The 14,706-nt window shown below is 53.8% G+C and overlaps 1 protein-coding gene across 1 annotated transcript; it reads right to left on the bottom strand.

Annotated features, from left to right (window-relative positions):
• Window positions 1–82: 82 nt before the first annotated feature.
• Window positions 83–13,682, bottom strand: ING5 (inhibitor of growth family member 5). The gene is made up of 9 exons (XM_027875965.1): window positions 13,607–13,682; window positions 10,289–10,360; window positions 8,889–9,055; window positions 7,557–7,668; window positions 7,379–7,472; window positions 4,347–4,482; window positions 4,196–4,257; window positions 3,702–3,740; window positions 83–2,836 (listed from the first exon to the last, which is right to left on the bottom strand). The coding sequence occupies exons 1-9, from the start codon at window positions 13,641–13,643 to the stop codon at window positions 2,812–2,814; spliced, it is 744 nt and encodes a 247-aa protein (XP_027731766.1). The 5' UTR covers window positions 13,644–13,682; the 3' UTR covers window positions 83–2,811.
• Between the last annotated feature and the right edge of the window lie 1,024 nt (window positions 13,683–14,706).

Raw genomic sequence — 14,706 nt, 5'->3', positions numbered from 1 at the left:
CCCCAGGTCCCTGAAACGATGTGCTCTCAAACTTGGTTTTGTTCCCAAAAATATTTTTTATTTATTAAACAATATATCCATTATCTATAACATGATCCAAAAATACAGATATACATCTTTACTTTACATTATTTTTAATAAAAAGATTTACAATATTCTCTTCCATTTACAAAGGGAACATATTTCCTTTGAAAATAAAATGTAACATTCATGTTAAAGCTGCATCATCATCTTTTTTGGATGAAATGTGGTAAAGCTGAAGACACGAAATACACATGGATGTGGAAAAAACATCTTTGTAACCTTGAGTGAATTAGAACCATCTTAGATTTCCCCAGTTTTTCAATCCTTTTCGCAAAGGTGATCAAACTGCAAACCCTGGAACACTAAAAACCTAGGAAACCATGAAACTTTCCAATGCCCAGAATTAAAATTCTTCATTTTGCTTAAAAGGAAAGAGAAAAAACGGAGTCCCTGCCCACTCCCCATCCCCACCCTCCGTGGAGCAGAGAAAGCTGCTCTCTGGCCGGCATTAAAGCCGGCCCTGCTCCTGTGCTGACGACATGATACGCTCTGAGAGGTCACAGAGAAAGAACAAAACAATGAAGTCTGAGCCTGTGACTGACTAGTAATGGTCCCTTTTTTCTAGGAGAGAGAAGCCTCTTGGGCACTTGCTGGGAGACTGTTTTCCCCCCCAACCTTCCCCCCTCCTCGCACTGGCCCGCCCGCCCACAGCTGGAACCGCAAGCGGCGTGAAGGAGGCCCAGCTTTGCATTTCTGGATTCAGGAGCTCCTAAGCTGCCTCCAAGGGGTCAGTTTCTAAGGGGCTTGCTCCAGCCAGCAATTCCACTACAGACAAACACAGGTTTATGGGACTCGATGAAACAAATGCTTGGTTTTTAAAATGCAGCATGTTTTCTCCCAGTAGACAACAGAAGAATTGTTCTAAAAGTGTTAACTCTAATAATCTAAGCATCAAGGAAGGGAAAATCAACTCCTGAAATGTTCTGACTTTTCTTCTGAATAGACTATAGTTTTTACTTGCAAATAAGCACAAAAAAATATGGATAATACATTATACCTGGCTCATATACAGTGTCATAAACTGTGGGATTAAATAGTCTGGGACATTCAAAATGCATTCATTTCAATCAACAAACAGTTATTTAGCACTAAGCATGTGCAGGGGACTGTGCCGGGGGAGATCCAAAGCTTGCCTAAGACCCAGCCTCCGTCCTCAAACCATTCACAGTCCAGCCCCAACCTTCAAAAGCAGCCCTGGACTGCAGCAGACCAAGGAGACCAAGGCTCTTCCCAGCCTACAGGAGACAGACTTTAGGGACAGGCAGAACTGGCCTGGGAGCCCCGCCCCCTAAAACCGGGCTAGGTCTAACCTTAGAGGACTAGGAGGGATGGGGAGAATCCTGCAGGTGCAGGCCCACCCCAGGGATGGGATCATCTACCCCATCAGACTGGTCAGACAGACACACCCGCTCTAGTTCAGAGACTACTGAGGGGCCTTTTCTCTTCCACTCTCTGTCCGTTTGCTCCAAAGTTGTTTGCCTCACATTTTGGTGACGATGCAAAGCAGAATCCTCGAGGCAGAGAGCCTCCCCAGAACGGGACAATGAGAACTGCTTTCTCGTGAGATCACAAGCCCCCAGATGCTGATTACTAAGTCCCCAAAACCCTACACTAATAAGCAAAACACTGTCTACCATGTGGTCAAAGACCAAAGAAGTACACTATTTAACTGGCTACTAAGAAATCAGCAGAAATTCTTTTACTGCAAATTTACTGTACTTACAGATTTCACCATACATACTGGGAAGAAAATCTAGAAAAATATTTTCCCCATAATTTCTACTACTTTTTTCCCTGCTTTTCAACAGCACAGCAACTGACTAGAGTAGATGAAGCATTCAATGAATCACAGAACAGAGTAAGTGGCTGCCTGCCCTGGGCCAGAAGGGAAGGACGGCCACGCAGGCCTTTGCCCAGGCCACTCCCCAAGAGCCCAGAGCAGTGGGTTCCAAACACAGATCTGACCCTGCAGGAGAGGGAGGGGGGAGCAGCTGCCTGATCCCTCTTTTCCAAGAACTGAAAATGCTCAAGGCTCAAACCTAAAGCCTGGACAAAAAGTCAGAGTGTAAACACCACGATTCAATGACTTAAACACCACAATCCTTGGCATGACTTTCTGTCAGAAACACAAAGGCCTCAAACAGAAGGTAGCCTGGATGCGGGAGAATGGGAGAACTCTCAGGAGAATCAGATTCACTCTGCCAATGATTAATAGTATCTTTGTGTCTGAGGTTCTCGCCACCCTCACTCACTAAAAATGAACTAGGTGACAAGGCCGGCAGTGCTCCTGGCTTCCCTCGTGGCCCAGCCCCTTCGAGAGGGAGAATCACAGGTGACAGCAGTGAACGCACCTCAACGGCGTGTTTCCGAGGGACCCTCCTTCTTCGTTAGAATTCCAGTCCTCAATCAGACCGACCAGATTCTAAGAAGAAAGCATTTTTTCCTTCCCTCCTCTTCTATTTCCTTTTTAACCCCTCTGGCTCCATGCTAAGGGTTTCTGGGGTGCTCAGAGTATTACCAGAATTCCAACCCCGTCTGTCTTTCTAGGCATCTCAAAAGTAGCAGAACAAATGTCCAGACACGGAAGTGCTCATTTACAATCTCACTCAAAGGATCATCACGATGGGCTTGTGGTGAACGCCGATCAGTAAGAAGTCTCCCCCAGCCGGGCCAACAGCTCCTTGCCGAGCTGCGGCAGAATTACAGGAATCTACACGTCGTCTTCGATCATCTGAACCCCTTGGATACAGCTCTAACAGTGTGCAACATAAATCAGATATAAAGCCAGGTCTTAGCAGACTGGACTTTCACTTCATAAAACACATCAGACCCCACTATCTTCATGCTAAAACACTAAGCTTGTCTTCACAGTAAAAACTTGAGGAACTTCCAGAGAAATGGGTCATCAGCAGGTCCGAGAGCCTCCATGCTAATGAAAACCCACTTTGCTCCAGAACAGGTGAGTACAGCCCTCGTGAGAGGGAAGGAGTGGAAATTCAAACCAACAGGGCAGTGCACAATAAAGCAGAAATTACTTCCTAACGGTAAGAACCCTAAGACCCGTAGCGTAGCTGGCGGGCGCAGGAGAGAGGCCCTTACCACAAGTAAACACAGTCACTGGCTTCAGAATCGGAGCTGAGGAGATGCACCAGCCCCTGTGGACACGTGAGTTGGTGGAGGGTGTCCTCACTGTCTAGCAGCCGGGGCTGCTCCGCCACCTCTACAGAGAGTCACATCTACGCTTCCCAAGTGATGGCGGGCACTAGGGTGCCAAAGGGGGCATTCGTGTCATGGCCACAGACTTCTTGTGGCTGCCCCATGTTTCCTGATGCCTAATTAGCAAACACCCCATTTGAAGAGTAAAAGTGTTACTGCCCAGTTCAGTGCTATTGGGAATCCAGGTGAAAAAGGAAGGAAAACAAAGTCCCTGTGGCAAATTTACCTACAAAAATCTCTCCCTGTAAAAGAGAGCTGGTTTTCTGCTTTTTGTTTTGAAATACCAAGAATTACAACTGGCCGACACCAGACCAAAACGATAAGGTAGTTTAAAAATAAAGGTAAGCTATTACAACAGTAAGGGAGGAAGGTATTAACTGGTCCTTCTGGGTCTTCCTTACTTCTTCTTCCTCTTCTCCTGAACGCAGCGAGGACAGAACCTGCCAAGAGAAACGCACGCTTGGCTGGGGCCCCAGGAGGGCACACGCGGCTGTCCTGACTACCTGGGAGAGACAAGCACAGCCTTTCCAAGCCTCACTCCCCCCAAGGGCCCTGGCCCTCTCCCAGAAGCCCCTGCAGCTGCCCAAACTGTCACCTCTCTGCCAATGACATCAGAGGCAGCCAGCAAGCTCCTGAGTGAGGAGCCGAGCAGGCATGAGGAGCCAGCAAGTATCTGGTGTGCAGCAGGGTGACTCGGAGGGGCAGGTAATAAGCTCACTTAAGCCCAGCACCCTGACCACTAGGCCACACTGCCTCTCCAGCCAGGAGCCTGCCCTCCTATCGCTGCAACTGGGACCCAAACCTGCATGCTCTAGACCTGGAGGGCCGCCGCCGCCAAGCATGGGCCCGGGCAGGCCAGGCACCAGCAGCATGCTGCCCCCACCCACTCACTCACCATTTTCCTTTGGGCTTCGTGGTGAGATCCACACAAGCAAAGTGAAACCACTCAATGGGACACTGTCAGGGGAAGAAGACAGGGGCCGGCGTCAGCAGGGCCTTGCTTCCATCTACATCAGCCCCGCCCCAGCCCCGCGCCAGCTACTCACATCCGGGTTGTCACAGCCAATCATCTCTCCATAGGACACCTGGTGGCAGAGGCAGTAGGTGGGTTCATTGGGGTCCACAGGCATGTCCAGGACGTCTGAGGGGTGCACCGAGAGGATGGTTTCGGCAAACTCCGACCTAGGTGAGACAGAGCAAGACCCAAGGAGCCCAGAGAGAGCACCAGCGTATTCAGACCACAGGACCAGCTCCCTTCCCTCCCCCACCGCTTCCTGGGCCCCCCCCCACCCCAAGCTTCTTATTTGGTCTCTGGACGCCCGGCCCAAAGACGCCCTCGCCCATAAGTCCTGAGAACTACAAGTTTTAGAGGATTCTTAACAAGCACATCGAATCACTTGCGATTACCAAGTTTCAAAGTAAATTTACTCTTGTGTTTAATAAAAATCCAAGGCAATGACAGAATTAGGAAGCAGCCCTGTAAGGGCCATGAGAGCACAGCTCTTTCATTTTCCGAGTTCAGTTTTTCCAATTAGCACCATCTAACCAGCCCCACTCTGCAGCCAAAAGCCCTTTAAAGATCAGCAGATTCAGAATAAAGTGTTGCCGGGCTCCCTGTGAGCCGACCAAGGACCAGCCTGGGGAAAGCAGCACGCCTACATCTCTCTACTCCCTCGCTGACTGAACAGGAGCCAGGGCAGGAAAGGAGAGCCCACTTACCTGGGAAACACGCAATGGCGCCGGCTCCTCAGAGCTCCACCCTATCTGCCTGGGGTCTCCCAGACCCCCGGAATGTCTTCTGCCTGAATCCCCATCTCTGCCTCTTTGCCCCCCTAGATGATCACACCTGGGTCCACTACTCATCCCCATGCTGACCCAGGCTGCCCCCTGACTGCCCAGGGCTGTTCTGCCCTCCGGCCCTGCCTTTTGGAGATGGCCCAATCTCCTCGCCTCCCGGGCAGTGGCGGGGCCAGGAGTGGTCGTTGTCCCAACAGCAGACTCACAGACCTGCACCCCTGAAGCTCACATGCCTCCCCTCCCCTCAGTGCTTGGGGTGGGGGGAGGAGAAGGGGGCACTTCTCTTAAACCTGAAAGGGAGAATCACGCCCAGAAAGTAGGACTGGGCAATCAGGCCGAGGGCCAATCTTCCAAGCTCTCAGTCAGACAGAAGGGTTACCCCAACTACTTTACCTTCTGCTAACACTACAATAAAATAAAACTCAGAAGAGGACTGGCCTTCCCATTTTTTTTAATGGCCTATACATGACACCTGACAGCTTACAATCCAAAATCGTGATTGAAAAAAATTCAGCCTTGAGGCAGGGCAAGTCACATTCTAAAAGAAAGGACCCAGGGTTAGGGGTGAGGATGTCTACTTCTCAAAGGCCCTGATGCTGTTTTCAATGCCATTCCAGACACCAAAAATCCAGCCCCGCTGAAACAACCATGAGCCCGGTCCTCTCCTCTTCCGCATGCCAAGGCCGCCAAACTGAACCCTTCCCCCTCCCTAAACATGAGATGACGGGCTCCATCAGCCAGGTTCCAGAAGCCCCCAGCCCCCGAGTCGGTCCAGACCTCTCCCAGGATCATCGGCTCCACCAGCCAGCCCCACTAGCGCGTCATCAAAGGGACCAGATGAGGGATCGGGCGGCCCAGCCTGCCACGTGTGCTCCAGCCATCATGTGGTTCTCCCAATAAGTGAACCAAAAAATAAATAAAAATAAAAACAAACCAAAAAAAAAAACAATAAGTGAAGCAGATTCTGCTCACCCCTCAAACTTCAACCTACTGCTACTGCTCCAACCAAATTAAGTCCCTTTTCTGTAGGATTTTCCCTTAAGTCCTTGGGGAAAGAGGGCACAGAGAATCACACGGAATTTCCAAGCTGGAAGAAAGCCCAAGGACGCTCTGGTTCAACCCTTATCGGAAAAGATTCTCCCCACAGTCCCGCCACCCCAAGCCTTCTCCCCTCTAGGCTACACATTCCTGGTTCTTTCAACTAGAACCACAGAGGCCCAGAGGTGGAGGAAACCTCAGAGGCCTTGAAGAAGAGAGAACAAACATTTATTAGGCACCCACTCTATGCCACCATGGACCTCATCTGATTCATACACAGAAGGATGCCCTCAGCACCATCCCTCTGCCCTTGGCTAACAAGCAGGGATTCCCCAGCTCCCAGGGCAGCCCCACTGCTGCCCTCAGAGACAGTCTTCCCCTCCACCTGAGGCCAAATGCTCAAATGAGCCCAGGCCTAGCCACAGGAGCTTAACAGACCAAGTCCAATCCCTCTTCTACCAAACGGCCCTGCAAGCGTGTGGAGCCACCATCATGGCACCCACAAAGTCCATTCTCCAGGGGCCCTTCACCAGACTGGCCACCCTTGGCAACACACTTCCCAGCTGACGACTGTCTTTCCTCAGGGTCAATGCCACCGACTAAGCCCCACGCTCCCCGTGTGGTCTGGCCACGCAGAAAGGCGGCCCATCCCCGGCATCTCAGTGCAGCCTGCGCCTCCATGAGCTGAGGTCACCGTCACACTGTGACCCCGAGGGAACCTGGGAACCCTGAAAATGCCCAGATGTTTCCCAAACAAATCTCTCTTTACCAGTCTCCTTGAAGAGCCCTTGTGCGTAACCTGATTTAATTTCCTTTTCTGAATTTGTTCCCTTCACTCTAAGGTGCCACAATCCCACCATCCAGCTACCCCCCTGGCCTTGTGTCATGTGCTCAATAGGCACCAGGGTCTCCTGCAAAAATATTCCAGAGGGCAGTGCCAAGCTCAGCCCCAGCCTCCCTCCGCGCTGACCACTACCTAGCAGACCACCCGGGTCTGGCCATGCAGCAAGCTCCCAATCTGCCTGTCCAGGGCACCTGTTGGCCACAAGGAAAGGGGGAGAGCCTCTGCCCGATGCCTCCATGCCCCTCAGGCAGCGTGGCTTCGGTGCCCTCGACATCCCCGCCCAGCCCAGGGCTTCTGCGGAGCCTCAGGCTCGTGCAACTCATCCGCACTGGCTCACACGACCACAGCACACTACTGAAGACAGACGCCCGGGATGCAAGAGCAAGGTGCACAGCTTACCCGCCTTTCAGTTTCTTCTTCTTTGGAGTGTCCTCCTCCGATGTGCGCCTCCCGCGACCCCGGGAGCCTCTTTTCTCCTTCTGGCCCCGGCCCTCTGAAAGACAGCATTGGTACAAGTGATTACCGCGGCTTCTGAACGCACGGCCAACCCCCCGAGGAGTGGCATCCTTGGGCTTACTTTTCAGGCCTCTTCCTCCCGAACTCTCCAGATCACTGCCTTCCATCTTCTCCTTCAGATCAGCTTCAAAGCGTGCGAGATCCGCGTCCAGGCGGCGAATGTGTTTGTCCACCTGCACAAAAGTACACACACAAAGGTCACTCTGGAGCATGAGACCAGACAGATCCCACACACCACCAAGGTCCAGCAAGAAACATGTCAGGGAGCCTTGGACCAGGCTCACATGGGCCCATGGTTCCTCCAACCAACCCAGGACCCCCTCTGTAACCTGTGGACTTGCTCCCAGCCACCATGTTTGCAGCCCTCTGTCAGCTAGGCCAAGAGGCCTTTAGAGTTTGCATGGCTGTCCTTGAGTAAGACGCCCACTGCCAAGTTCATGTATGACTCCCCTTTCCATTACTGGGCCCTCTCTTAAAAGGCGATAGCCATCAGGATAAATAAGCAGTGGGACCCCCGGGAGCAGATGCAAGAGGTGGGCAAGGCTGGTGAAAGACTAAAGACGAAGTCACTGTGTGTGCTTAAAAAGACAAGAGCCTAAAAAAATGGCAAGATGAGAAGCACCTGGTGCCTCCACAGAGGCCAGACTAGAGACTGAAGGCACAACAGGACCCGAATAAGTGTGATTCACAGTGAACACAGCATGGGTAGGAGTCAATTAGCCCAAGAGATGAAGCCAATGACACAAACAGGGCTGCTCCTCCTGGGGGGTCACTACCGAAGGGCCACACCTGCCCCAGGGCTGCCCCACAGGAGAAACACGAGACCTTCTGGGTCCGCCAAGGGAACGGCTCCCAGAGATGCCTCGTTACTGTAAACTGGTGCCGAGGGCTCACTACTTCACAGCACGGGCAAGTGTGAGCACAGTTACGACAAACTAAATGTTAACGGGGGCAGCCGGCTGGCACAGTGAACAGAGCACCAGCCTAGCGTCAGGCCCCTGACACGTCCTAGCTGTGTCACCTTGAGCAAGTCCCTTAACCCTGACTGCCTTGATGAAAAAAATAATAATAGTAATGATAATAAATGTAACAATTGTTTAGAAAGAATTGTTTAAAAAAACAAAGGGAAGAATTGTTCCTATGTAATCTTCTCGACCAAGAATTGGAATTTACTGAAAAATTCTAAGGGAAAAGTCTCCCTGAGTGAAGGAGCACACTTCATTCAGATTAAGTTGAGGATTTCTTGATGTTTGGACTTTGTCACATAAAAGCCAAGTGTAAGAAAAAGTCTGTGTGCTTAGGAAGCCTGACAAACGAGAGGTGCAAAGTGAACCACAGACGTAAGAACAGACACTCCTCCCGGCACCTCGTGGCGCCCGCGGCGCGGCCTCACCATCTCGTAGGTCTGCATGGCCAGCTGCACCTTGTCGTCACTGTACTCCTTACATTTACTGTACGCGCTCTGGATCTTCTGCAGGTGCTCCACACGCTGCGCAGGAGACAGGTTCCTCACCGTGGAGATGTACTCAGCTGCCAGGATGTCGATCTCCGCTTTCTTGTCTGACAAAGAAATGGCGAGCGACGGACCGGTCGGCACAGGCGCCGCACCCCACCAGGCCGCGCCTCGGCTGAGCTCAGAGGTCCGGGCACTTTGGCGCCTGGCCGCCCCCTCACTACCCTCGCCTGCTCAGAAGCAACGCTCTTAGCAGCTGCTCCTTTATTTCAAAGAGATGACAAAAATTCACTAAACATTTCCGACCCTTGGTCCCTTTCTCACATCTTCACCTCTCAGCTCAAATTTCCATCCCACTGTTTTTCATTACACTCTCACTGTTCCTGATTCTCGTTGTACAGTAAAGGGTTGAACACAAATACTCACAAATTTAATTCTGAAATATCCCAGAAATGTTTGCCATTTTAGGAACCCCCCCCCACCCCCCAACACATACACACACACACACACACACACGCACATACATACACAAATACATATACACACATACACACTCTCCTTAAAGCCATGTGAATTCTTCCTACCGTCCAGGCCTTGTGACCATCACAGATAAGTGTCATCGTCACCCCCAACAGAACGTACACCCCTTCGGGTCAGGACCAATCTCACTTTTGGCCTACCTACCAGAGAGTCTGGTTGGCACATGGGAGGTGGCTAAGGAATGTTTGGTGACTGATCCATAATTTGACTGATACTTTTCAAGTCATCATCGCCTCCCACTGTCACTCTGGACTGCAAACAAGGGCTTTCAGCCTCGCATGTGCATGGCAACTCTCTCAGCCACCCAGGGCTAATCACTACATTGCCCCCTCCGCGCTATGCCAAGTCACCTAAACTCTGATAATATCAAATGACTAAGATTTGGGCCTAGGTTGAAAAGAAGTTAAATTAAGGCAAAAAGCAAAAATTTCCCAAGTCTTACTTGCAAAAGTTAAAATCAACTTTAAAAGCTAAGGGATTTTTTTAAAAAAATTAAGCTTCCTTAACACACCTCCCTTATGATGGACAAATCCTCCAACAATTCAAGTTGTGATGGGTGCTTCTGTGAGCTGGGGTGACTGAAATGAGGGGAGGAGGACCCCAAGGAGCTGAACCTTCGCTGCCGGCCTCGGTCACTAAACTTCATGGTGACAAAGGAGGTTTCATATTCCCTGCCCCTCTGGAGCTCACACTCCATCAGGGCATCCTTTAAACTCTCCCTCTCCCCTGAGGAGAGCTCAGTACCATGCAGCTGAGGGTCTCTTGGTATCCTGGCTGCTTACTGGAGTACCTGAACACACCTTCTGTTCTCTGATCCAGTTCACGCATCAGCTGGAAATTCCTTTGAAGTTCACATGGAAGATTTTCAATACCTGAAACACAAAGGTATTAAGGGCGCAAATGTTTCTCAAAAGCACAGCACAAAATCTGCAATCTAAGAAAACAAATGGGTCAGTCTTTTTTCGGGGGGGGGCCGCGCACGCACAAAGGGACAGGTGACGGAGACCAGAATGTTTTCTTGCTTCTAACGGATGGGTATCAATGTTGTGGTATTATGAGTATTATGTTTTCAATGGACTGAACTCTCTCCTTTCATAGATAACAGGATTTTCGCTTTGCAGACATGGATGCAGCCCAAGGAAAGATAGAAAGAAAGGCACATGCCCAGAATGTAAAAAGAGGAAAAAGAGATCAATGAGATGAGGAAGAGTCTGACAAGAGAGTTAGAGGCCAAGAGGTCTGAACCGAAAACTGATTAAAAGACCTGAGGGGAGGCTCATGGTGCCAAAAAGAAACAATGATGTCTACAACGCTTTTGGAAGGGAGTGAAGGCAATAGTGAAACACTGCTCCTGGTCCATCCCATTTGCCATCACGAATGCTCTGAGGTGACAGGGAACATTCTCCCCAAGCACTCCAATGAACAACCACGTAGACCCCCGGCTTCCTCGTCCAAGACCTCAGACGCACTCCAGATGTCAGTGGTTTATGGAAATGTGAAGGAGCAGAGGAGACGACAATGAAGGGGATGAAAAGGGGAACCAAAGGAGCCCAGAGTCACGTCTTCTGGAACGCGGAGAAAGCTCAGGCCGCTCCTCCGGTGACCACCCTCCCCTTCGCGTCAGCGAAGCTCCTTTCTGACAGTGCTATTCTGCACTCACTGCTTCTTGTGGTGCATCCAACACCTGGGCTCTCCCCGGAGACGTCATCAGACCGTAAGCTCTCTGTGTGTTTTCAGTCCAGAGGCTCGTGGCCGGGCTGGCCACAGGGGGAGGAGGAGTGCTCTGACCCCAGGAATTCCTGAAGACTAAGTCACAGAGAGGAGGGGCTCTGCGGCGGTGAAGGAAACACCCACAACACGGACAAAGCCACAGGCGCCCTAAGCGTGACAGAGCGACCGAGAGCTCCACACACATACGCTCTCTTTTCAAATAACGCATCGTGTCCCCAAACTGGCTGCAAGCAAACTGCGGATGATCCTGTTTCTTTCATATCATAGTTCTTCCCATTTTACAGACCCTCCTGAGGTAAACTAACTAAACTGGAGTCGGATCTTCTCTATGTGCCCGGAAATCAGAGTCACTTCAGAGCTGGAAAAGGCCTTAGGGTCCCTCCCCCTTAGAGGGCTGGGACTACAGAGTCCCAATCTCTCATCCTGTAGAGGAGAGAAGTGACAGAATGAAGAGAAGCCTCCTGAAGGCAGGCCCTGTTCCTTCTTTGTCCTTCTCTCCCCAGCACATGGAAGTACTTATCCCACAAACAGCCCCTGGGCCCCACCCAACCCAGAGTCAAGTGTGCAGAACACCCTGCTCCACACTGAAGAGGTGGGATACAAAGGCAAACAAGTCCCCTGGTCGTCCCCTTCTTACCCTTTATAATGCAGGAAGCACCCTACCAAGGATTATTCTTTTCATGTGAAAGGGAAGAGGTGGGGGGGGGGAGAGAATAAGCATTTATTAAGCATCCTACTATGTGCCGGGCACTGTGCTAAGGGCTTTACAAATATGATTTCTTCAGACACTCGATACTTACTAGCTGTGTGACCCTGGGCAAGTCACTTAACCCCAATTGCCTCACCAAAAAAAAAAAAATATATATATATATATATGATTTCTTCTCAGTTAAAAATGACTTGAAATTAGTTGACTGAGAGAATGCTATGCTGTTAACAGAAGTTTAGAAGCAACGTGGTGTTGGGGAAAAACGTCTAGAGGTAGCAGCGATGTTAGAGGTCATCTGGTCCAGCCCCCCCCCCCCCCGTTTTACAGACGAGGAGACTGAGGCCCTCCACAAGGAGTAACCGACCACGACCGTCCAGCTCCAAATCCCGGGCTCTCCCCATCAGCTCCGCTACTGCCAGCTGTTCAGAATAAACTGCCAGCATCAACGTCCCCGCCTTCAGATGTAAAGAGCACCTCTGCCACCGGCCGCGGACAGCCTCAGATATCGCAGGGCCGGCCGACAATCACCGCTGGGCACCAAGAACACGAGCCAAAAGAAGGAGGGGCCGCCCCCGGGGAGGCTGCGCCCCAACAGGGGTCAGAGGGAGGAGCGGGAGGGGGCTCCTGGGGAGACGGGTCTGGGGGCAGCAGGCACCCTCCGAGATCCCAGGTGCGGACCCTGGGCAGGTTCCTCTGGTCCTCGGGCTCCTCCGGTGTGACGGATCCCTAGGGAGCCGGGAAGCGCCACACCTGGCCTCTATGCAGGGGTGGGGGGAGGGATGAGGAACGCTGCTCTAGAATTCAGTTCAAGGGATGGCGGAAGGCGCCAGGCCCCGGGCTGGGGAGGGCAGCCCAGGTGTTCTGGGTATCTTGGGAGCCTAGGAACCCAAGCTCTGAATCGGAAGCCTGAGATGATCCCCCAGCTCCCTCCAAGCTCCCCCCCACCCCCGCATTCTAGATCTCAGACGCCTAGAACATTCTCTCAGCTCTAGATCACAGACCTACCCTCTCCCAGCTCCCTTTGGGGCCAGCATGCTCTCCCAGCTCTAGATCCATGATGCCCAGCGTGCTCCCCCTCCAGCTCTAGGCCCACGGACCTAGCACATTCCCCGACCCCCAGCTCCCAGTCCATGGACTGAGCCTCCCAGCGATTTCCCCGGGGTTCTAGACTCGGCGTGCTCTCCCCACTCGCCAGGGGGCGCCAGGAGCCGCCAGAGGGAGGGGCGAGCTCAAGAGACAGCAAGGGAGGGCGTGTCCCGCGGACAGTGACGCAGCCGAAGTTGCCTAGGATCGCCCAGGTCGCCATAGTGGCCAGAGCTCCGCCCCCAACTTACGTCACCTCGCTCCGCCTCCCGCCCTCTCTCTCTCCCTCCCTCCCCTCGCGGGAAGGTGACGCACCTCTTAATTCCCGCCGAGCCCGCCCTCCCGCCTCCCGCGCGCGCCCCCGCGGCCGCCCCTCCCCTCGCGCGCGCTCCCGCGGCCGCCCCCGACCCCGCCCCTCCCCCCCGACCCCCTCCCGCTCCGGGGCCACCCTTCCCCGCGAGCCCCCGCCCTCCCGAGCCCGGGCCGCTGCCCCCGCCGCGAGGCCCCGTGAAGCCCCAGCGGCGCGAGGCAGGGCGCCTCGCCGTGGGGCTCCAGCCCCGGCCCCGTCCCGGACCCAGGCGAGGAGCGGACTCACTGTCCAGGTAGTGCTCCAAGTACATGGCGGTCGCCATCTTCGTCCTGCGGCCCCGGCGGCGCGTGTGTGGGCGAGAGTGGGCGCGAGCGAGCGCGCGGGCATGAGAGCGAGGGGGCGGGGCGGCCTCGCTGTCGGGCCGCCGCAGCCTCATTCCCTATTCATGAGGGGCGCCCGCTGATTGGTCGGCGTGCTCGGCGCAGGGCAGGCCCCGCCCCTCGGCAGGCGGTGCCCCGCGGCGCGCGGGCATGGCCCGGGAGGGGCGCGCGGGCTCCGAGCAGGAGCGGAGCGAGCCGGCGAACCTTGCCCGCCAGCCCAGGGCGGGGGCTGGGGCTGCGGCTGGGGCTGGGGCTGGGGCTGGGGCTGGAGCCGGAGCCGGAGCCGCCCACGCCCCAGCCTGGTGGGCCTCCAGGCCGGGCTCGCCTCACCAAGGTCACCGGCCCCCGGGCGTGGGCTGCACGTGCCCTGGATGGACTTCAACCGGAGCTGGGAGGGAGAGCGGGAGGGGTCCGCAGAGGCTGCCCCCTCTGGGTGCAAAGGGAAACTGAGGCAGGGCTGGGCTTGGAGACCCTGAGCTGGAGGGATCTGCAGAAGCAGCCCCCTCTGGGTACAGAAGGGAAACTGAGGCAGGGCTGGGCTTGGAAACCCTGAGCTGGAGGGGTCTGCAGAGGAAGCCCCCTCTGGGTGCAAAGGGAAACTGAGGCACAGGCTAGGCTTGGAAACCCTGAGCTGGAGGGATCTGCAGAAGCAGCCCCCTCTGGGTACAGAAGGGAAACTGAGGCAGGGCTAGGCTTGGAAACCTGAGCTGGAGGGGTCTGCAGAGGCTGCCCCCTCTGGGTGCAAAGGGAAACTGAGGCAGGGCTGGGCTTGGAAACCCTGAGCTGGAGGGATCTGCAGAGGAAACCCCCTCTAGGTACAGAAGGGAAGCTGAGGCAGGGCTGTGCTTGGAGACCCTGAGCTGGAGGGGTCTGCAGAGGCTGCCCCCTCTGGGGGCAAAGGGAAACTGAGGCACAGGCTAGGCTTGGAGACCCTGAGCTGGAGGGATCTGCAGAGGCAGCCCCCTCTGGGTACAGAAGGGAAACTGAGGCAGGGCTGGGCTTGGA

Source organism: Vombatus ursinus, unplaced genomic scaffold (genome assembly GCF_900497805.2).
Source record: "Vombatus ursinus unplaced genomic scaffold, bare-nosed wombat genome assembly UNPS02014810.1, whole genome shotgun sequence".
NCBI classification, from domain to species: domain Eukaryota; kingdom Metazoa; phylum Chordata; class Mammalia; order Diprotodontia; family Vombatidae; genus Vombatus; species Vombatus ursinus.
This window is presented reverse-complemented; position numbering and strand designations above follow the sequence as displayed.